Consider the following 22,864-nt stretch of genomic DNA (forward strand, 5'->3'; position numbering starts at 1 on the left):
CAGCTAATAATACACATTAATTTCAATTAAATATCTCACATACTTACGCTTTCATTCGTATTCAAGGAAAAATTGATGTCTGATATTCTATCAAAAGGAATACTGCAAGATTTAAAAAGAACAGGTTTTAGTAAGGTTAAGCCAATAAGATAATGAGCTGCACCAATCACCCACAGCATTACTGACACCAATTGAAAAGTATTACGGTCACCATGTACACCACACCAGTCATGTAATAACCAGGGTTCGTACAGATGCAGTAAAATTAAGTTCCAGGACTTTCAAGGACTTTAAGCACTACTTTTTTGATTTTCAAAGACTTCAATCAGAGATCTCACTTGTCTTTCAAAAAAATAGATAAAAATATACTAATAAAAAAAATAAAGTAAAACACATGAAGTATTACTACTAATTCTACACTTTTATTATAGTAAAAACATGGTTAATTTAAGGGATTTGTACGTGTATGCTTACTTTTTTCTTTGTTTTGTTTTTATATCTATCTATATTGCCTTAATGGTTTAATGTTTTTATACTGTTTAAAAAAAAAAGATTCTCAAAATTGCTCCGAAATACTGATATGAAACAGATGATGAACCCGCACCAAAATCCCGATCTGAATTAAATGATTCGCAATTTGTGCTATGAAGATCTGATTTAAAGCAAAAGATTCACAAACCCACTCCGAAGTTCTGACCTAAATCAAATGATTCGCAAAGTCCCGAACTGAATAATGATTCGTGAACCATCATTTCAGATCAGGAATCATTTGATTTAGATCAATCAAGTCACAAAATGATTCGCAAAACAATGATTCGCAATACACAAAGTTCCAATCTAAATCTAATGATTCATGATTTGAAGCCCCGATCTGAAACAATGATTCACGATATGCAAAGTCCCAATCGAAATCAAATGATTCATGATACGTGAAGTTCCAGTCTAAATCAAATGATTCGTGATTTAAAGTCCTGATCTGAAACAATGATTCACGATACGCAAAGTTCCAATCTAAATCAAATGATTCGCGATTTGCAATGCAATGGTTTAACTGATTCAGAGTTTCGAAAAGTCTAGTTTCCCCCATGACTAAGTGCCTTTTAAAATAGTTACAAGCGATGTCGAAATTCGAAAATGAATGTCTCTTTTAATTTGATCTGGTTTTTGCTAGTAAATCGTTTAAAATGAATGATTGAAGTCACGAGTTTGAATCTAAGTGGTTCCAGCGTAAATGTCTCAATTTATTTGGTTCACCTGTTCCTCTTTTTGCATCTCAGTTGTTTTCTGACATTAACTGAAATAAGCAAAAAGGGTATTTTGTTTTTTGAATTGCATGAAAAGATGTGCTTACTGAAAAAATGTAACACTTTTGTCTTTCAATAATTCAAGCACTTTTCAAGGAATATTCAGGAATATTGCTAGCGAAAATAGCTAAATCCTTGAAGAGGCATTACATTTCAAAAAGTCAAATTTAAGCACCTTGTACGAACCCTACAAGAACACATGGATAATCAAAACAGAGACACTTAAGTGATCAGATGTAATCTACACAGTTTGATACCTGATTGAACACATACACACACAACCCCCCCAAAACTGGCTTTTTGAGTTCATTGGAAAGCAACATAACCCTAAAAATCAACCAAAGCCCCTAATAATAATGCTTAACCCATCCCAACTGATTTGTTACCAGCAAAAATGGCGGCAAATCTGAAAAGCGTCATGCACGATGGGTACTTACTCCCCGACATCATCCTGATCGGCAAACTCTTCGTCATTGAAGCCAAACTGCTCAATAAAATTGGACGTCATTTGTTGCATCTGATAATCAGAAAAGGCCTGGCAAACCCAGGACCAACGATAATGATATAGTCTTGACACTACAAAGAAGCTTCATTTCAAAACAGCTGATAGCAGTTAAGCGTCTTGCATCAAAAAGCGCTAAACTATTACAAATGCAGTTTAAATAGATGCATTTATTAAATACGTATATATTTAGCAGAACCATTAACATTCAAATATTACAATTAATAGCAGCTTTTAAGAGCTCATCCAGGCACAGACTTACTTGCTGTAGGGAGGAGTCCTGATGAAACCCGCTGTCTTTGAAATCTACCTCATCATCGCTGGATGAGTGTATGTGGTGTGTGTTAACCTGAGAATGGAGGAAAAAGAAAGAGAAACTTAGTTTTGATTTCCAATGTGACCCTGGACCACAAAACCAGTCATAAGGGTCAACTTTATGAAATTAAACATCATCTGATGATAAGATAATATTTCAATTATTTGACAATCTGCAATCTTGAGTGCAAAAAAATCTAAATATTGAGAAAATCTCTTTTAAAGTTGTCCAAATGAAGTTCTTAGCAATGCATATTACTAATCAAAAATTAAGTTGATACATTTATGATAGGAAATTTACAAAATATCTTCATGGAACATAATCTTTACTTAATATCCAAATGATTTTTGGCATAAAAAAAAAAAAAAACAGAGCACACTTACTAAGTCTACAGTGTTTTTCTTGTTTGTATCTGCTAGCTGTCCTGAAGTAAACGCTTCCCATCGTTCCCTGTCCTCCTCTGGAAGCTCTGCAAGTGAGCAAATGTAAGTGGAAATGGCTTTGAAACACGTCTAAAGAAAGGTATATGTGTTTAAACAAACCTGAGATGAGCTGCTGAATTTGCGCCCCATTGGGGCCCTTGTCGCTGTTGTGGACTATAGAGTTTGCTATTCTGGTCAGGTGACCCATGTAACCTCTCCGCCGCCCACCCTCACCCCTGAGGAAAGAGAGATGGAGGATTTAGTAAAGGCCTTTCCAGACAAAACCACAGTGTCACAGATGTGTAAACAGGACGGTTCCTTTTGTTCACATGCAAGCGATTTATTAGTTACTCACTGCTCCTTCTCATTTGATCCCCAGGCATCAAGAATTCTTTGTATTAACTGGCACTTTTGAAAGAGCTGTGGGTCAGAATGGAGAACAACACGTTAAACTTTGATGTGTCAAGCAAACAGCTTGTGTTTCAAAGAACGAATAAGTGGATGATAAACTCACATGTTTGATAAGTATGTTTTCTCTTATGGGCTCTTGGTCGCTTTCTCTGTTGATTTCAGGAGATTCACTTTGGGTTGAAGGCATCGCTAAGATCATCGCCGTACAGATTTCTACTTGTGTGTGCAGGAAATTATTCCATAGGTATTTGAAGTACATGTCCTTTAGACAAAAGGAAGAAAAAATAATTAATTATAGAACATTTATGGCATTCAAGCACAGATTGTATTATGCAAACCTCCTTCCTGTCTTAAATCTAGGGCCCTATGAATTTCCAAATTCCATTTTTACAGTTTTTATTTTTCTGAATTGTTTTTTTTCCCCGTCTCTGTTATAATGGTAAAATAAAATTTTATTGATAAAAAAAGCAGTCTAATTAATTGAAACTACACAATTTACCAGCATTTTTTGTTCTAATTTAGTTTTATTTCTCTTTTTATAAAATTTTTTGGTTCTCCATTAATTTTCTGAATTCCATTTTAATGTTTCATTAAATTTAAATAATCAAAAGAATCTCTGAATTCTGAAAAAAAAAAAAAAAAAAAAAAAAAAACCTCACTAATTTATCTTTTTTTCTCTCAGAAATACTGTTGTGTATTTACATCTTTCTGGTAAATTTTTTGGTCTGGTAAATATGCCTTTAAAGTAATGTTATAATAATAATGTTATTACTAGTGGCAATACTATCCTAACATTAAGTAATATATTTTTTGTCGAAGTATCTCAAGTTAAACCAAACTTTTAATTTGACAGGTCGCTTCTGTTTGCATATGATTTGATGGTAGTTTTGGTTTTTCTCCCAAGAAACGAGAAAACGCTCATGAAGTGACTCAGAGCAGTTATAGAGGTAATATTTGTGTTCATGTACGCATATAATCATGAGACAGAGGCTGAAAATAAGCGTCACATGCTTCAGTATGTGTGTAATAAACGAAACCGTGCATCTGCGCCATTCATTCACACAGAGACACGCAGAACAAGCAGAATTTATATTTAAATAGAATAATAGAAGGCACTAGCCCATATAGCGTTTTGATTTAAGTGAACTGACCTACGCTTGATTTAACCATCCAAAATTTGGCAAATTCCATGACATTCTGTGTTATACAGTAAATTCCATTTTTATGACTGCTTTGCCCAATTCCATCTGCATTTTCCACATCGTGGAACTCATAGGGACCTATAAATATTTTAATAACAGCCATGTTCCAAAATATAATGAGCTTCTGAATTTTCATTATGATTAAAAAGTGACCCTGGATCACAAAAACAGTATTTTTTTTTTTTTTTTACAATTAGATTTATATATAATCTGACAGCTAAATAAATAAGCTTTCTATTGATTTGTTAGGATATGACAATATTTAGCTGAGATACAACCATTTGAAAATCTGGAATCTGATGATGCAAAAAAAAAAAAAGAGAAATAGTTCTCCAAATGAAGTTCTTAGCAATGAATATTTCTAAACAATTTAAGTTCGATATATTTACTGTAGGAAATTTACAAAATATATTCAGACCTTTATGGCATAATGAGAAACATTGATAATTTTGACCCATACAATGTATTTTTGGCTATAGCTACTTAAGACAGGTTTTGTGGTCCAGGGTCACAAATGTCAATGTAGTATGTATAAAGCAAGGCAGCTGATTGCATTACCATTCAAAATGTGTCACGTATTTTGAAAAACTAATAGTGTCATTTAGCAAAGAAGCATTAAATTAATTGAAAATAAATTATATGGTAACATTGTAAATAAGTAATTTACAATGTTACAAAAAATTACAATAAAAAAAAAGAAACTTTTAAACCCTCATAGAATAGAGAATATTAGAACTCTGAATTTAAAAACAACAACTCTTAATCTTAACTGCATCTCAATCACTCACTAGTATGACTCCCAATGTGTTGAGGGCAATGAGCTCCTGGTTGATGATATGCGTGTTGGTCTGTAGAAGGCTGGTCACTAGTCGCACCACATTTAGACGAGTATTTCCCACCGGTGGATCCAACACTCCCCATGTGGTATTCAAGACAGTTTTCTAATAAAATGTAAAAAAAATATCAGATAAATGAAACCGCAAGAATGAGCCTGTGTGTTGATTAGACTTCTATATAGCATAGAACAACTATCCAAACAATATTAAATCAAACACATATGGCTGTGTGTGCAAAACAATTTGCTCTTTCAAAGGACAAGATTGTGCCAGGTTATATTTGTACAGGCACAAAGTGGTGCTGTTGTCCAAAGCTTAATGTAATTAGGAACTTGGAGATTACGGTCTAAGTGAGGTCAGCTGATATAAAGTGCCAAAGTTTAGTTAACACAATGTTTTCACCTTTGGGGGCTCGAGCAAAAGCTGGTGAAAATCTTTCAGCCTGGGTCTTACGGCATCTAGAATGCTCTGATTGACAGAGAACGAAGGATGGTTCATTCCAGGGGGGCAAATCTCCAGATGGCCTTCAAATCTGAAAGGAAAAGCCGAGGATGTTATGCAAATATGAATGAGCACCCAAGAAGGCAGAAAATAATAATAATAATAAAAAAACACTTACGCTGGTCTACGTGTCTCAAAGAGGGTTAGAAGAATCTGGATCACACTGACTATGGCAGACTCATTCTTCTCTTTATCAAAGATGTTTGACAGCAACTGCTCTACAGTCTCTTGTCTACATAGGAAGACAAACAGTCCATTCAGTACTACAGCATTAGCGTGCATGTAACTCGAGCTCAATTTTAATCTCTCAAAAAATGCCACTTTCTAAGGTCACTAGAAAGAATTGCAATGACATGGACAAACTCACTTCTCCAGTGTGGCCAGCAGGGGGTCAGGCTCCGAGCAGCCCTGTACCTGGAACATTTGATCTCTGCTCAGCCGAATGATCTCACAGAGCGACTGGGACGCGTTCGAGTGTCTCTGTGTGGAGGGAACAAGCATTTGCTGTTATGTAGCTAGCAAGCAGAGATGGGTCATCAGGACTTAACAATAAGGGCTGGTCAGACATGCAATTCAGTTGTTTTTATACTTTCAATCCCAACATTGTCACTAGCTAAAAATTATTTACATCAGAGGTGGCCAAACTTTTAATATGAAGTCCAAAAATGAAATATTTTAAAATTTATAAACTTTAAAAAAAATGAGGAAAAAAAAAAATTATATATATATATATATATATATATATATATATATATATATAATTTTTTTTTTTAAATCAAATTTACTTATAACATTTCAATTCAGAAATGAAACAATATTACATATATTTGAAATAAATATACGCTTCAATGGCTCCCCCATTTTTCCCCCTCAAATATATGTGTATATATGTATGTATATATTAGGGGTGCAACGGTTCTCGGTATAAAAAAAAAAAAATCTAACCGTCCCGTTCTCCTCCCAAACGCACCACGACCGCATTTCAATTTAAAACTAACAACGCATCTGTAATATGTTTTAAATAACACGTAAAACAAACAGTGTTCGGCTAATGCATGTTTCTGTTGATGGATGCGCATTGTGGCTTCCCAATACATTACAACAACAGCGATTAAATAAAAAACGTGGACAAACAGCCAAGATAGTCCAAAAGCCCAAGCAATTACAAAAAAGGTAATGGAATTTATTGTACAGGATGATCAGCTGTCCTCTGTTGTAGAAGACCAAGGTTTTCGCAGTTTAATGGAGCACATGGATCCGCGATACACACTGCCCAGCAAACAATACTTTTCGGATGTGGCTCTACCCGAAATGTACAATGCTGTGTCATCCCATGTTCACGGTTTACTTAATGCTGACGTCAAATTCATTAGTTTTACCACTGATATATGGAGTGCTGATGTGAGCCCAATATCTATGATGCTGATTTCAAACTGCTTAAGGTTCTCTTTCATGCACAATAATTCTCTGGCTCACATACCATACCTGTCAAGTATCCTGTTTTGGCCGGGAAAGTCCCGTAGTTTACCCTTCTTTCCCGCCATCCTCCCGTAATAGTATTTTCCCGTAAATCTCCCGTATTTTAACTAGTGATGTGTCGTTCGCGAACGAGTCGGCTCTAAGAGCCGATTCTTTGTAGTGAACGAGAAGAACCGACTCCCGTCGGGGAGAGCCGAATCTTCCGCCGTAAGTTGGGGCAGGATCGTACCATTATGTGAAAGAAGGAAAGGGGGAGCGTGCTTTAAAGATAGCGAGTGTAGTGGTACAGGCCAGGTACACAGAGCGACAGAGAGAAGCGGGGGAGAAGGCATTAAATGCGAGTACATTGGGAGAAAGCGGGAAAAATGAGTGAAAAACAAAAAAGCAGCAGCATCTGGCTGCATTTCAATGATGTTGGAGACTGCAAAGCTGAGTGCAGACGCCTGGTTAAGGTAATGGTAGGAAGACATTGCATTGTTGCAACATCGGTGCCCTCAGAGAGAGTCTTCTCAAAAACAGGACAAATAATTACAGAGAAGAGAAATCGCATCAGCCCATCCAAGCTGAGGCATCTCATATTTCTCAATGCCAACCTGCACTAAAGACAGAAGTGTTTTGTTATATATGTTTATTATATATGTTAAGACTTTTCCCTTTATTTAGGTTATGCTGTGGTTGAGTTCAATTAAAGTTTTATTAAAATGTTAAATAATAGTAACTGTATTTTTTAAAATGAAAAACAAGGAATTAAAAAGTTGCTTACCAATACACAAAACATTCACAATTGATAAATTGGGCTAAAATATAAGGCTCTGAGTGATACTAAATAAAGAGCCATTTGGGAGCCGTAAGAGCCGGCTCTTTTAAGGGAGCCGAGCCAAAAGAGCCGAAACTTTGAAAAGAGCCGAACTTCCCATCACTAATTTTAACCTGCGTTATTAAAAAAAACAATCATTGGCTTTATGCACAGCTGCACTACTTCCTGAACTTCAGCCAGCTCCTTTGTTTCCTGTCTGCCATGACAAACTGATCACCTGGATTAATCAGTTTGTCCAATAATGGCAGACAGGAAACAAAGGAGATGCCTGAAGTTAAGGAAGTAGTGCAGCTGTGCATAAAGCCAATTGTAGTTTATAAGCGGCTGACAAGTGGTGATTTTAGCTTTCTTGTCACCTGATTTAAAAATGTAAGGGATACTGGAGCTTGGTTGGGGTGGTGGGACTGCTGGCGGCAGGCGCCGGAAAATTTCCGTTATTTTCAAATCCAAAACTTGACAGGTATGTCACATGCAGCATCTGCACTTGCAACGACTTTTGACGAAATGCTTAAAAACTGGAACATTTCCAAAAGCAAAGTGCACGTAGTTCTAAGTGATAATGCCGCAGACATGTCAAAAGCAATGCAGGATGCTCACTTATTTAGCCTGCCTTGTATGGCCCACACGCTACAATTGGCCGCAAATTAAGGTTTGCTGTCACAGCGCAGTGTGACTGACATTGTAGCGACTGGAAGAAAAATTGTCGGCCACTTCAAACATCCGCCGCTCGCATACTCCCGGCTTCAGAATGTGCAGGCACAGCTTGGCCAGCCGAAGAAAAGGCTACAACAAGATGTACCAACTCGCTGGAATAGCACATATTATATGCTGTCAAGTCTTATGGAGCAAAAGCATGCTTTAGGGGCATATGCTGCAGACTTTGAATTACCTGTAACTTCGTACCAATGGGGTTTAATCCAGAATATATTGACTCTTCTTGCACCATTTGAGGATCTTACAAAAGAGATCAGCTCTTCTACTGCAGCAGATGCATTTCCCTCAATTGTCGCACTAAAATATCTCTTAGGAAAAAGCGCTGAAACGGACTGTGGCATTAAAACTTAAATCCACACTTTTGGAAGCAGTTGAGAAAGGATTCAGCGACATCGAACTGGAGCCCTTTTACTGTCTGGCTACGATCCTTGATCCAAGGTAATGACAACAACAAAATTAATTTAAAAAAATATAGAGAGAGAGGATTTCTAGATATTCACAGAATATTATACATATATTGTTTTATTTTTATATGAAAAGGTACAACGATTGATATTTCTGCAGCACAATCAAACCGCAAGTACGAGAAATGCTTCAAAATGTGTTAAAAAGAGAAACAGAACGAATCGAAGAGACAAGATCCACTAAAGTGAATGAAGAGCGCACAGAGGGGCCAGCGGAAAAGATACCACGCGGAGCAAATGCATTGTTGGCGATGCACGATGAAATACTGGAAGAAAATTCTGAAGTGATTCAGGATACGGGCAGCCCTACGGCACTTGAAATGCACACCTATCTGTCTGAAGCACAGATACCAAGAAGCGACCAGCCGTTGTTGTACTGGTGCACAAATAAGAGCCGCTTTCCTGTGCTCGATGAAGTTGCGCGAACGTACCAGTCTGCACCCTGCACAAGCGTGGACATCGAACGTTTGTTCAGCTCAGCTTCTCACGCGATAGATGAAAAAAGAAACAGACTCACTTGTGACAAAGCTGAGATGCTTCTTTTTGTAAAAAAAAAAAAAAAAAAAACACATCTACTTTTTACTTTACTAAAAAAGCACATGTTTTACTTATTAAACTGTATTTAATTTAATATTGTTTTATTTTATTTTATTTTAGATGTCAGACGCTATTGTTTCAATAGCCAAAGCCAGTTTGGCCTGTTAAATATTAAATAAACATGTTGTTTACTTGCATAACTGCTAAATCGGTATTGGAATCGGCCATGAAAAACCATGATCGGTGCATCCCTAATGAGCAGTCATTTATTCAGTCTTCTCCCGGGTGCTGATAGCGCTCGTGTGCAGGTGAGACCTGAACAGCACACATTGCTATCTGGATTTAAACTAAACTTTTTAACTTTTTTAACTTTTTCAACATTCATTTAAGAGCCATAAGGCGCAAACTCGCAGGCGGAGTGAGAAGTGAGAAGATCTGTGTGTGGAAGCTCATTGGAAGCACGCAAACCCGCGTCTCAGAACGCGTGCAAATATTAAGCTTTTTTGTTGTGTTTGAATGAACAAATTCATGCAAAAATTGTCAAAATTCCCGTCTTGGCAAGTATCCTAGCAGACATAGCTGGATAAAAGTTAAGTATCAGTGCATTCCCTTAAATTGACAGCAATTTCTTAATATTTACCAAACAGCAACAACAAGGAAATTACTCACTGCTCTTGATTGAATAGCTTTTGTAACTTTAATAAACTTCAATTTATACTGCAATGCTTTTAACATTTGATCATTTTCAGTTTCTGTACCTAAAAAACGAATGTTAGACCTACCTAAAAAAAAAAAAAAAAATCTGTTTATTTTATTTGTTTCTTTACTCTTCTCTATTATATTTATTTTTGCAGTTGCTTTTAGATAGATTATTCTTACGTCTTTACTTTTAATTTTTTTTCCCTAAACATAGCACATGTACTGAACTTACTGAGACCGTGACTCTAAAACTGTGATACAAACCGAACTATGAGTAAGTTGAACCGCTAGTGTATGTATGCATGCATGTGTGTGTGTGTATATACATATATATATATATATATATATATATATATATATATATATATATATATATAAAAAATTCATTTTGAAAAATTAATTTAAATAATATAAAATTTAAAATAAATTATTTTTATTACACTGCTTTATTGGACTTCACTTACATCCTCATCTTGTGACGGCTGCACCATGTCAACCAGTCGCTGTATCACTTTCTCTTCATTTAGCCACTGCAAGAGAGGAGATGAAGAGGAAACTTTGAGGTGGTATTACGATCACAGTGAGTGGATTAAATGCTTAATCCATGATGAATTTCCTGCTGCATGTATTCAAATGAAAACATCCATATCTACAAAATGAAAAATTGTGCATGCACAAAACCAGACCACAACATCATGAAAACTCTCTTATAGGTATGAAAACTCACATTTAATACATCCTGTCTAAGCTGCTGTGGCTCAATGCAGGTGAGCATCCTGAGCAGGAGGTCCATAATAGCCGAGGTCCCTATATGTTTGATCATCAGATCCACAAAGTCTTCCCTCTTCCTGAGGAACTCCACAATCTAGATGCAGATGGGATATTTAGTTCACCTTCACGCATCCATATGAATATGAACCAGTATGACCACGTATGTACCTGCTCTGGTTTCCTCCCAATGAGGATGCTCAAGACCTTGCTGAAGAAACTGGCCAGCAGCGGATTGAGGGGAGGCTCGTTCTGAAGGAAGCTGTAGAGTTTCATCAGTAAACTTTCATCTTCACCCAGCCTGTCATTGATCTGGCTAACATCTGAGGTCAGGAGTTCACAGGATATGTTGGGATACCTTTACATAAAAAAAGACAAGTAGACATTCAACATAAGCCAACAGTCAGCATGTTTTTGTTGAGCAAGCATCAAACATGGCATTCTTACTTATATTTGATCTTCTCCTCCACATCGTCATTGGGCTCCTGAGTGATGTAGCCCACAAGATCCTCCATGCACAGTGGCCTCACCAGGAAGTCCACGAGCTTGTGGTTCTGAGCTTTGCACTCCTGTAGGACGTCCTCTTCGTCCATCACCTCTGTCAGCGTAACGTCATCCTTCTCCAGGAGAGTGTCAATGTGGGACGTCGTGTGCAGATCAAACTTCCAAAACATGGTGCTGCTGAGGAATCAATAAATTGCTCATCTGTGAGTTTTGCATTATCATTATGATTTTTGAAGATGCTACATCTAAAACGTGACTAATTAGGAAAAAGCTCACCTGAGTGTAGCAGAGACCAGAGGGTAAAAACTCTGATTAAAAATAAAATAATGCTTGTGCTCTTTGGGACTTCTGGCCCATTACAGGCACCACAGGCGGTAGAAACTGGACAGACCCTTAAATAAAGGACACATGCAGCAGAAATGTCGTCCGCCACAGCAAAACACTCAGCACACACCTGCAACAGATAACAGACAGATAACCTTGGCAAATGTTTAAAAAAGTCAGTTTTACAAAAAAATTTTAGGTATGCAAATTTTGTAATATCGAACGTACACATTTCTAGTAGGGCTGCACGATATTTCGCATGCGATTGTCAAGCGTATTTCATCAGAAAAGCCAGTTCTGTGATTAGTAGTAAATCTCCATCACGTGCGTTCAGATGGCAGGGTATTTAAAACACTGAGCCGTAGATCACTGAAAAGCTACGCAATTTCACGTTCAAAATCAAAGAGTTTGAATGCAAAATTGCGTAGCTTTTCGGACTTTTAATAAACTACAGAACAGTTTTAATAAACTACAGAACAGTGCAAGCCTGAAGTGGCGCGGACACTGCTCTAGTGTCTAAATGAACATACAGGTCTGTTATGAGCAATACTTTTAATAAGGTAGACTAACATTTTTCTAACAAACAAATCACTCCCAAATCAGAAATTACCATAAAGGGTAGGCTATTTAAATAATAAAAAAAATAATAAATTAACGAAGTTCAACAAACTGTAATAAAGAACACAGTAGCATACTTTCCATAACAGCATCACACATTTAAATTAATGAACAGTTTTACTTAAATTGAATTCACTTATATAGAATAAAACAAACTGTAATAGATGAAATACAAAGAGGTATCGTTAGGCTGGCTAGACAGCTCACATTTCAAAAAATAAAATATTTCTTTACAAAATCAAACTTTCAAATAAATCACAATTAGGTTGCAAGCTAGTGAAGCTACCTACTTAGTCTACCTACACTCTTTAAATGTTGTGTATTTCCGACTGTACGTTAGTAGCAGAGGTTGCGTTAACCAACAATTGTCTGCCATTTACAGATTTTATTTTTATTTTTATTTTTTTATCAGTGACGGAAAAACCTGAAGGCTGTCCGTCACTTCGACAGATTACACTGAGGGTGATCTATCACAAGCACAGTTCTGAACAATGATGCACATTAGGGTAGGGTCGATAGACGATGCCATCGTCGATGGCCGATAGACATCACGATGCTGAGCCAGCATCGCGATCCTCTGCCCCTTCAATTTCCGCATCTTTACTTATTTTATTATTATTATTATTATTATTATTATTATGAGGAAATAATAACAAGGAAGTTGTTAGCGATCACAATATAAATTACAGTCCAAACGAATTACCTGAACTAGTTTGTTCGTTTACATTAATAGATGAGGCATACAAAAACAGCAGAAAAAATTCAAAATAATTTTAATTAAATTAGATTAAATAAACTACACCAAATATGGCTTTTTCATGGTTTTACCATAACGAACAGAGCTTAGAACAAAAAACAAGAGAATATATATATTTTTTCTCCATCAGAATACAAAGGTACAATACAAAGCCTATACATTTTAAATAACAGTTTATCATTCAAATGCATTGGGAATATGGAAACACTGTTCTGTTCAGAATACCGTTACATTTAGATGACTCGTTTTGGAGTCAGGGTAACTAACTTATAGCTATGTTTATAGTGTTTATAATGTTAATACATATTATTTAGCTTGATTTGGTATTATTTCTGATATTACACTTTCTCTCTAAACATTCCGCTGCTCATTAAATGCATTTGGAGAGAGAGTGGGTTAAGCAGTAAGCAATCAATGAGAGCGATTTTGAACTTAAAGCTGACTGGTCGAAAATACATGTTAACACACATCCTCCAGATACATCTACATAAACCCGCGCTTGCTATGTCTCGTATGTACGCACGCACTGTCACGATCTAATGCACTTGTTAATGCTGGATCTTTACAAACCTGGCTCAAATTAAGCACTGGTCGAAACGGTAGGCTACAATTAATTAATTCGTTATGAATTAATTATTTAACAACAACCATCCCGCACTCCCGCCCTCTCCCCGCCCCCCGCGGACGATGCCATCGTCCAATCGCGATGTTTCACGTTAGACACAGTACGATGCCAAATTGGTCGACATCGCACAACCCTAATGCACATATTAATTATAGAAAAATGTGTTCAGTAGTGGCATTCCTTATATTTACACACAGATTTTTCAGACTTTTGAACATTTCAAAATATCTGACAATTTTACAAAGAAGGTATCAAAAGAACCAAAAGGATACTTTTAAAAACAATGTAGAAAAAAATGCAAAAATAATTTTTATAAGTTGAAATTTAGGGGAAAAGGTTCAGGACAGCATGCTCCAAATTGAAAGTACCCAATAAATGATGATTATAAATATTAACCTTCTGATATTTTAAATATTTTTGTGGGTTTTAATAGATAATAGGATAATCTTATTAAACATCTAACAGTTGTGTATTTACAAGTAAATGTCTGCTAAAATTTCTAATAATAAAATATTTAAACCAAACATCTAACAGTTGAATACTTAAATGCTTTTTAAATGTGTATTTTATTGGATATGGGACAGCAAGATCTGTAGAACGGCGCATATTAGGGGTGGGAGAAAAAAATCGATTCTACGATGCATCGCGATTCTCTCTTCAATGATTCTGAATCGATTCCAAATATTTCAGAATCGATTCTGAGCTTGGTTTTTTTCCGTATATGGCACGTGCGCGCTAGAGACGCTGCCGGCTTCATTGCACAGAATTTGAACTGTGAGACTCGTGCGCACTGCTTGACATTGTGTGCTTCCATCTGCCGTGTTTTACTTTAGATATGCTTTCATTTCTGCCGTCTGGAATGGCGTACTATTAAATGCACTGACAGACTTTCGCGTGCGGTTTGTGTTTGTTCGACCTAAAGCTCGATTGCGAATGCGGTTAAATGCACTTGCGTTTTCGAATAGTTTTAAACGAAATTGTACATACAGTCAGTTATGTTTTCAGAGCAGGACAAAACATCTGATATATCGAAATAGATCTGTGCATCAGTGGCGTTCCGTCCATATAAGCTGCTAATGCTCCGCATACCCAGGCTGTCAGAGAGAATGTGTTCACGTGTTCATTAATATAAACATGCTTATAAGTTGATCCCTTATTTGAGATTGAGATCGACGACTCAGAATTGATGCGCGTTCTCCGTTTTGCTGTCATGCGCATGATTTCATTCGCGGGGTAAGCTGTCCGCGAACCACTCGCCCAAACGGAAAAACGCGCTGTTGCTGCCAGATCCTGATTGCCGAAAATCATATTGTGTTTGATGCACAACTTACTCGACTAAATCAAATGAAAAAAAAAAAAAAAAAAACATCCTAACTGTATATTATCATAATTTCTCAACAATTCAAAATGTGAAAGTCCACTGAAAAAAATAGCCTATATAAAATGCCTATAATCTTTTAAAATAATAATAAACAGGAAAAAGAGGAAGTATTAAAATATGATTTCGTCTCTGATTTTATTGGTTTCTAAATAATCTAAAGATATAATTAGTTTTGGTATTACTGGTGGTTTTAGCACTCAGTATACCTGGTAAAAAAAAAAAAAAAGTCACCGTTCGCCACTGCTGTGCATTAGTTTGTTAAAGCTGCCTGTATGATCTCATCAGTAATAATAAAACGGCAGAAATGCTGAGGAAAAAAGAAAAACTATTGTCTGTAAACTTTCAGATACCTAAAAAGAACACTTATTTTAAATAAGTAATTGTTTTAAAAAGTACCTTGCTTATATAATTTAAAAAATAAAGTAAAATTGGCACAAAATAAATTTGATATAAAACTAGGGGTGTGACGAGATCTCGTGGCAAGAGATCTCGCGAGACTCCGATGTGTCCCGCGAGATCTGACTGGTCTCGCGAGAACGTGGCGATATCATGGCAAAACATTTTGCAGTGTTTACATTAGGGCTGCATGACTAATAGTTATATAAATATCACAATCTCTATTCAAACACCCATGCGATCTTATTCATGAATGACAACGATTCAGCATTGTCTATTACAACTGTTTCACGCTCCACTGACGCCGATGTGAAAGTTATTGAAGACATTCAAATCTGCATTCTTACTGCTATGGTTTCAGAAAGCAACACAAACAGTCTTTTTAACCACATAATCATCATCATGTCTTTGTTACAGACATTTAAATAACATAAGTACTGGGATAAAAGCTTATAGCTTGGATATAAACACTTAGGCCCGGTTTCCCAGACAGGGCTTAGACTAAGCCAGGATTAGACCATAGTTCAATTAGGACATTTAAGTAATTTTTATAAACATGCTTAGAAAAAAACATTACTTGTGTGCATCTTGAGACAAAACAAAGGCACTGATATATTTTAAAATCAATCAGTGCAATTTTATTTCAGTTGAAACAACTCAGACTTACATTTTAGTCTAGGACTTAGGCTTAAGCCTTGTCTGCGAAACCGGGCCTTATTGTCTACAGTAGCGATCAAAAACGAAAGTATAACACGTATGTAGAGCAACGTTTATTCTCTTCACCAGGAGAGGGCGACAACTGCACGTTTAAAAAAAGTATTTTTCATTGAATTAAACATTCAAGAGATTCCAATAGTGAAAGTCTTAATTAACTGAGACACGGGCTCCTTCATTTTTTTTTTCAGACTTAAGCAATGAACATTATTTCAGAACCACTAGTAAATTATGTAATTTTGTTTAATTTTCTAATCCTTTTTTTCTTCAGAATCGTGATCTCCAGTTTATAAAAAACAATTGTTTTTCAGTTTACCCAGAATCATGCAGCATTTTTATTACTGCATATAATTCATTAAAATATAAGTTTAATTTCATAAAGTACAAGTTCATATCAAAATGCACCTACATTTTTTTTTTGCATTTTGTGTTTTTTGTTGAATAAAATACTATTGTCCCCTATATTTCATCATTGAGGATTTATTTTAAAAAAGTTAAAAAATCTCGTCTCGTTCTCGTGAACCCAAAATCTCATCTCGTCTCGTCTCGTGAGATAAGTGTCTCGTCACACCCCTATATAAAACATATATGAAAAGTAGCCATTTGCAGTACGATTGAAAACTAAGAATGTGAGCATTGTGATATTTAGTTGATAATGAAAACAGTAATTAAATTAAATTGAATCTTGAAACCAGTGAAGATTGACACACCTACTTTTACAGAGATTTCAACTATAAACAAAAAGCATAGAAACTGCAATTTTACATGTTTTTAAAATTGTAAAGTTGTATTTGCACAGCAGAAGAATTAATTGGGGAAAAAATGTAGATCAAGAATTGTTTTGGAATCGAATCGTGACTCCCAGAATCGGAATCGGATCGTGAAGTGCCTGAAGATTCCCACCCCTAGCACATATACATATACATATACTAGGGATGCAACAATACAGTTAGTCCACGGTTCAATACGTACCTCGGTTTTTAACCACGGTTTTCGGTTCGGTTCTGATATCTTGCCACTTCAGTGTGGTTTTTTTGGAACAAATTAACAAAATACTCCTGTAAACCTCTGCACACTAGATAAAGTGTGGTTTAGTATGTGTCTGCTTAATTTTTCTTTTGAGAGAGGTGTAATTTTTTAGATTTTTTACGCAAAATAGAATGGGTTTCATTCATACTGGATGCCAGAGGGCGCCCTTGTGCTAAAAAAGAAAACACATATGCATCAAAGAAGTAGCGCTAACAACGTTCCGTTCCAGCTTCTCTAATATGGATAAAAGCATCGCTATTGCTGTAACTTATTAAAAACAAGATATAAAGGTAAACGTTTTGAATGATGAAATCTAAGGACAATAAACACTCGTCTGCAATAATATATGGTTAATCTGTGTTTTTCAAGCCATCTCGGGTATTTTCATAAGCCATTGCTAATCGACATACATTGAATATGAGTATAGAATTTATCGTCTGCCTCATTCTGTGATGAGAATCCACATCAGATCACAACATAAGGAAGTTATTTCAAACACTCAACTGATGTTGTGAATTAAAAACAAGTTATAATGTTTTTGTAACTTGCTTTTATAACTTTTGTTGGACAACAGGTTTAGAAAGGCTTATCATTGCATGTCATTAGAATGGAAGATGCTCTGCGTGTTGCGTAATTTTTTTCAAATATAAGAGGGGAAGCGTTTTCTCATTTCAGCACATGAAATCGTGGGCAAACATACAGCAAATTCCAAGAGAAATAAAAGGAAGGAAGATATTTAGATACAAAAACGAAAAACCGCAATTCACAAGCGCGTATTGAACCGTGGATGTCGTACCGAACGGTTCGATATTATATTGAGTATTGCGACATCCCTAACATATACATATATATATATATCTCCTCTAAAAGATTAACCACTTATATAAACAGACCTGCCTGATTGTGATGATTACTGTCTCTAATAGTCACAGCATTAAAAACAATTTCATATTACAAAACACATGCTGCTAACAATAGATAGACCCTTTTCCAGTTTACCAGGTTCCTAAGTAGACATCATTTAAACAAAGGTTGAATCTACTCTATGAATAGAGCCTGATTTAATACAGAAACAATGCACCAGTTTACAGTGACAAAACAAACAGTAGTTTTGTTTGTGGGAAAAACAGACGAAAGTTTAGAGAAAACCAAGAAAGCCAAACAAGTTCCTTGTTGTGATGTTCACAACCTAGCAACACAATAAATAGAGTTGCACTCTCACCAGACTAACTCCTCCGATCGGCCTGTAACCACTATCAACTCAATCCGCACATGATTGTGGTTTTGACTTAGTAATTGTGGTTTCATTTTCTTTCTTTTTTTTTTTCCTTACTAGGAAAGTACACTTAATTTCTAACATAAGAGACTCAATTATATAGAGTTAAATTCGAATGTACATTTGACAGCTTTGGCATCAAAATGTTATAATTGGAGACACACAGCTATGCATTTTTTTAAGGTTGCCAAGAGACTATTTTTCCAGTCTACAAGGTGGATGGACACACACCACTGAGGTGAAAGGTTACTAAGCTGGCAAGCAGCCATCTTGACTTTCATGAATGGCTAAGAGGAAGGAAAGCTTATTAATAGACGAAGGGGGTTGGGCTAGGCTCACCCGAAAGAGCTTTGACATCGGCCTACTTCTATTCTCTGGCGCACATGCTTTCCGTCAATTTACAGAATTTTAAAAACATTGACAAACAAGCCAAAATTCCTCCTAGGAGTTCAAGTTCAATGTCAGACTTAAAATAACAAGCGCTGAAACATTAAACTGCGCAATGATGTGATGTTGATCTTTTAATTCACAAGTCTAAACCTCCACTGAATTAAAAACCTAAACAGTGATAGACATTAAAAAAATGATACAGGAATGAATTAAGTCCATATGTCCAAAAAAAGAAACAATTTGATATGTCATGAACGGTCATTTTTAATTAATGATAATATTGATACTAAGTGTATATACTACAAGTCAAGTCTACCAAGCCTGCATTTATTTAATCCAAAGCACAGCAAAAACAGTAAAATTTTTAAATATTTTCTATAGTTTTCTATTTGAACATTTTAATAAATAATTTATTCCTGTGATTTTAAAGCTGATATTTTTGCATTATTACTCCAGTCACATGATCCTTAAGAAATCATTCTAATATTCTGATTTGCTGCTTAAAAAACACAAAATTATTATTATTATTGTTGAAAACATCTGAGTAGAATTTTTTCAGGTTTCTTTAATGAATAGAAAGTAAAAAAAAAAAAAAAAAAAAAAAAAAAACCGCATTTGTCTGAAATGGAAAGCTTTTGTAACATTATAAATGTCTTTACAATCACTTTTGATCAATTTAAAGCATGCTTACTAAATAAAAGTAATAATTCATTTAAGTTTTTTATTTCAGATAAATGTTGATCTTTGAATCTTTATATTCATCAAAGAATCCTAAAATAATTTAATCGATTGTTTTAAATATTGATAATATTATTATACATAAAAGTTTCTTGAACAGCAAATCAGCATATTAGAATGATTTCTGAAGGAACATTGTACATTGAAGACTGGAGTAATGATACTGAAAATTTAGCTCAGGATTCACAGAAATAAATTACATTATTACATTAATAGTAAAAAAATATTTCAAAACTGTACTGTTTTTGATCTACTTTAAATAAACAGGCTTGGTGAACAAAAGAGATATCTTAAAAAAAAAAACATTACAAATCCTACTGTTCAAAAATGTTTAACTTGTAGTGTATACATAAATATATTAATCTACAAACAAAAATGGGGGTCAAGGGTCAGTATTTAACATTAAATTGATCAAAAGTGATTATAGATAGATGTGGTTTATGTCAACATAATTTCCTAAGAAAAAAATCATGGAAAACGAATAATACAGTCCACCAAAGTGACAAATGATTATCTGCAGCACATCCTCTGATTCTGAACTCACTAGTCATCAGTGACGCATGCAGAGCACATTGAGTTTTAAATTAACATGTAGCGGTGAGCCAAATAGGACATCTATAATTGTATGCATGCATTAAACACAGACAGCACAGGTTCTGTTGCTTAGACCGCCTGACTTATATTTATATCAAGACCATACATAACACTGATGTAAAATGGCCAATAAACATCTGCGACTGGATAAAGAACATAACTAGAAGCATAAGCATGGACATTCTTTTTCATCCATCAACGACTAGAATTTTCACCTGCAGTAAAAATGACTCAGTGACTCAATGTCAACAAATATTGGTTGTGAAGAACATCTTGACACTTGCGTTAAATGTCAACCGCTACCAAACTGTGATTTACTGGTTTCCTTCTTCCGCACATAGCTTTTCAAAACAGTCAGTCCAAGTCCTTCCAGGCAGACTTTATCTAGTGTAAAAGGTCGAAGAACAATGTACTACACTAGATCACCTGTACCATTCGGCTTGAGTAACTCTGAGCCTCAAGTCCTCGTGACTCCCTCTTCAGGGGCTATAAAAAGTCTTGCCAAACCTCTCCAGCATCCCAGAGGCCACAACAACACCGCCTGCACCACAAGTTGCTCCGGCTGCACTCAAAACAGAGCCTGCAAAGATGATCTGCCTGAGTGGACCATAAAAATGTGCTGCCATGTCATAGCAACTAGACTGTTTACAAGAGTGAGTCGACTATGAGCTTTCAAATGCAACCACATCACGCAAGACTAGAAATAAACAGCTGTAAGACTTTTGTGGTGTTTACATGGATGGGCCAGATCAGGACATAAAGTAAACAACGCTAGAGATTGAGAACTGCGTGTTTAAAATAAACATTAGAACATTTAACAACATTTAAAATCAAAATTAGATACTATATTAGCAAAAATTAAGATCTCGTTTCAATCATTTTAACCTAACCTTCAAGTAATCTTATAAAACACAATAATAATTTCATATAAAACTTAAAAGCAGTCACGGCTCTAAAATATGACCTTAAAAACAACATGTTCCAGACAGGATTCTGTTGGTGTTTTGGCTGTGTCTCAATCCCTACTGAACTGCCTACCTAGACAGCATTTTGGAGCTTCACAATCGCGTTCGAACATTCTAATACAAACTTCATATGAGCCAAACGACGTTGTCTAGATGGAAAGCTCACTGGGTTTTGACAAACAGCCTTTGTGTGTCACTTTCTGAAGTTTTTCGGCACGTCGGGCCCGGCATTAGCCGACACTGAGCTTCCGCCAGCGTAATATCACAGATTTGACAATTTCTCACAGTCTGGGTTGGTTAAAACATGTAGTAGTCGCGCTAAATGTTTGAATTATTTAGTTAAATGAGAGAAAAGAGTGAAAATACACCATGTTCTGACTCGGCAAAACAGAGAAGTGGTAACTGGCTAACGCTAAGCTAACAGAGACATACACACAACACAAATACGTACCTATTAAGAAAGCGGAATACTGCCAAAGCCCGGCATGAAGACTGGCGAACCTTTGGATTAAACGGTCACCGGAATAAAAAAGAAAAAAACGGGGCGAGGTATGATAGAATGAGGTGTTTATAACAGATTGTGACAGGCGCGAAAAGAGAGACCATCAGAGTTCACTTTTCAAGATGGCGGCGTTATCAACTTCAACAACCCCAACCCCCACCTGAGGTAGAGGAGCTGTCGATCAAAATCCGCTGCTGAGCTCTGATTGGCTACAGTGGATGTCAATTAAAGATAGTCGTGTTTGTTAATCTCGATCTGTGTGAGGTAAATCTTCGATTTAGGAACGCCACGAAAACTGAGATGATCTTTACAACCGTATGCGTGTTATTGGAATTGAAGAAATGTTATAATTCTACATTTTAGAAGCAATATTCAAGTGAAGCGAAATCATTACACACGCCTACCGCCGTTACGGCCAATAGAATTTAGCTGGATTTAAAATCGCTCGTTTGATTGGCTCACGAAAGTGTCAATCAACTACCATTTCAAAACTAAAAGTACAGCGATATCAAAACGCACATATTGCTCTATCTTACCTTCTTCGTGAGAGCTTGTCTCTTGAACGGATTTCTTACATTTCAACATATCCAAAAGATAAAGACAACGCGTTGATAGTTTCTTCACAATGTTGCACAAAGCAGCTCGTTCACAGTGTCGCTTACTGAATTGCCTTAACCGGCTAGTTACTTGCAACGCCCTAGCAACAATAAGACGTCACGGTGATTGACATGCCGGTGGTCCAATCAGCTTCGAGTGCATGAACCACATATTACTGAATGGAGCATCCAGTTTGCCTCAAGAAAGCAGCATTATTTCAAATGGCAAACCAGCATGCAACTGATTATATAAAACGGTTAATTCACATCAAGCCATGTAGTATAAAATAAGCATGTGTGTGTACATGAGCTATTCTACAGTATTGGTTTAAAATTGTTTATTTTTCCACACATTTTGTATGCATGCAAATTGTATAATATCCATGGTACACATTTCTAGTAATTGTGCAGTTAATTCTTATCTGTATTTTCAGAAAGTTTTGGAATATTTGTCCTCTCCCCAAATGTGTCACTAGTGAAACA

The 22,864-nt window shown here is 35.9% G+C and overlaps 1 protein-coding gene across 6 annotated transcripts in view; it reads right to left on the reverse strand.

Annotated features, from left to right (window-relative positions):
* Positions 1-21,909, reverse strand: part of ppp6r3 (protein phosphatase 6, regulatory subunit 3) — a 29,566-nt gene extending 7,657 nt beyond the window's left edge. For 2 of the 6 annotated variants that reach the window (XM_073831302.1, XM_073831301.1), the window contains exons 1-17: positions 21,735-21,909; positions 11,753-11,930; positions 11,420-11,653; positions 11,144-11,330; positions 10,932-11,069; positions 10,669-10,734; positions 5,862-5,974; positions 5,613-5,726; positions 5,396-5,525; positions 4,946-5,098; positions 3,059-3,217; positions 2,900-2,964; positions 2,665-2,780; positions 2,506-2,591; positions 2,069-2,155; positions 1,742-1,788; positions 48-102 (exon numbers count right to left, since the gene is read on the reverse strand). In XM_073831302.1, coding sequence (XP_073687403.1) covers positions 48-102; positions 1,742-1,788; positions 2,069-2,155; positions 2,506-2,591; positions 2,665-2,780; positions 2,900-2,964; positions 3,059-3,217; positions 4,946-5,098; positions 5,396-5,525; positions 5,613-5,726; positions 5,862-5,974; positions 10,669-10,734; positions 10,932-11,069; positions 11,144-11,330; positions 11,420-11,646 — 1,743 coding nt within the window. In that variant the 5' untranslated portion in view covers positions 11,647-11,653; positions 11,753-11,930; positions 21,735-21,909. Of the gene's footprint in view, positions 1-47; positions 103-1,741; positions 1,840-2,068; positions 2,156-2,505; positions 2,592-2,664; positions 2,781-2,899; positions 2,965-3,058; positions 3,218-4,945; positions 5,099-5,395; positions 5,526-5,612; positions 5,727-5,861; positions 5,975-10,668; positions 10,735-10,931; positions 11,070-11,143; positions 11,331-11,419; positions 11,654-11,752; positions 11,931-21,734 lie in introns of all 6 variants that reach the window. The other 4 variants (XM_073831303.1, XM_073831300.1, XM_073831299.1 and 1 more) reach the window with 2 other exon arrangements.
* Between the last annotated feature and the right edge of the window lie 955 nt (positions 21,910-22,864).

This window comes from Garra rufa, chromosome 25, assembly GCF_049309525.1.
Source record: "Garra rufa chromosome 25, GarRuf1.0, whole genome shotgun sequence".
Classification (NCBI taxonomy): Eukaryota; Metazoa; Chordata; class Actinopteri; order Cypriniformes; family Cyprinidae; genus Garra; species Garra rufa.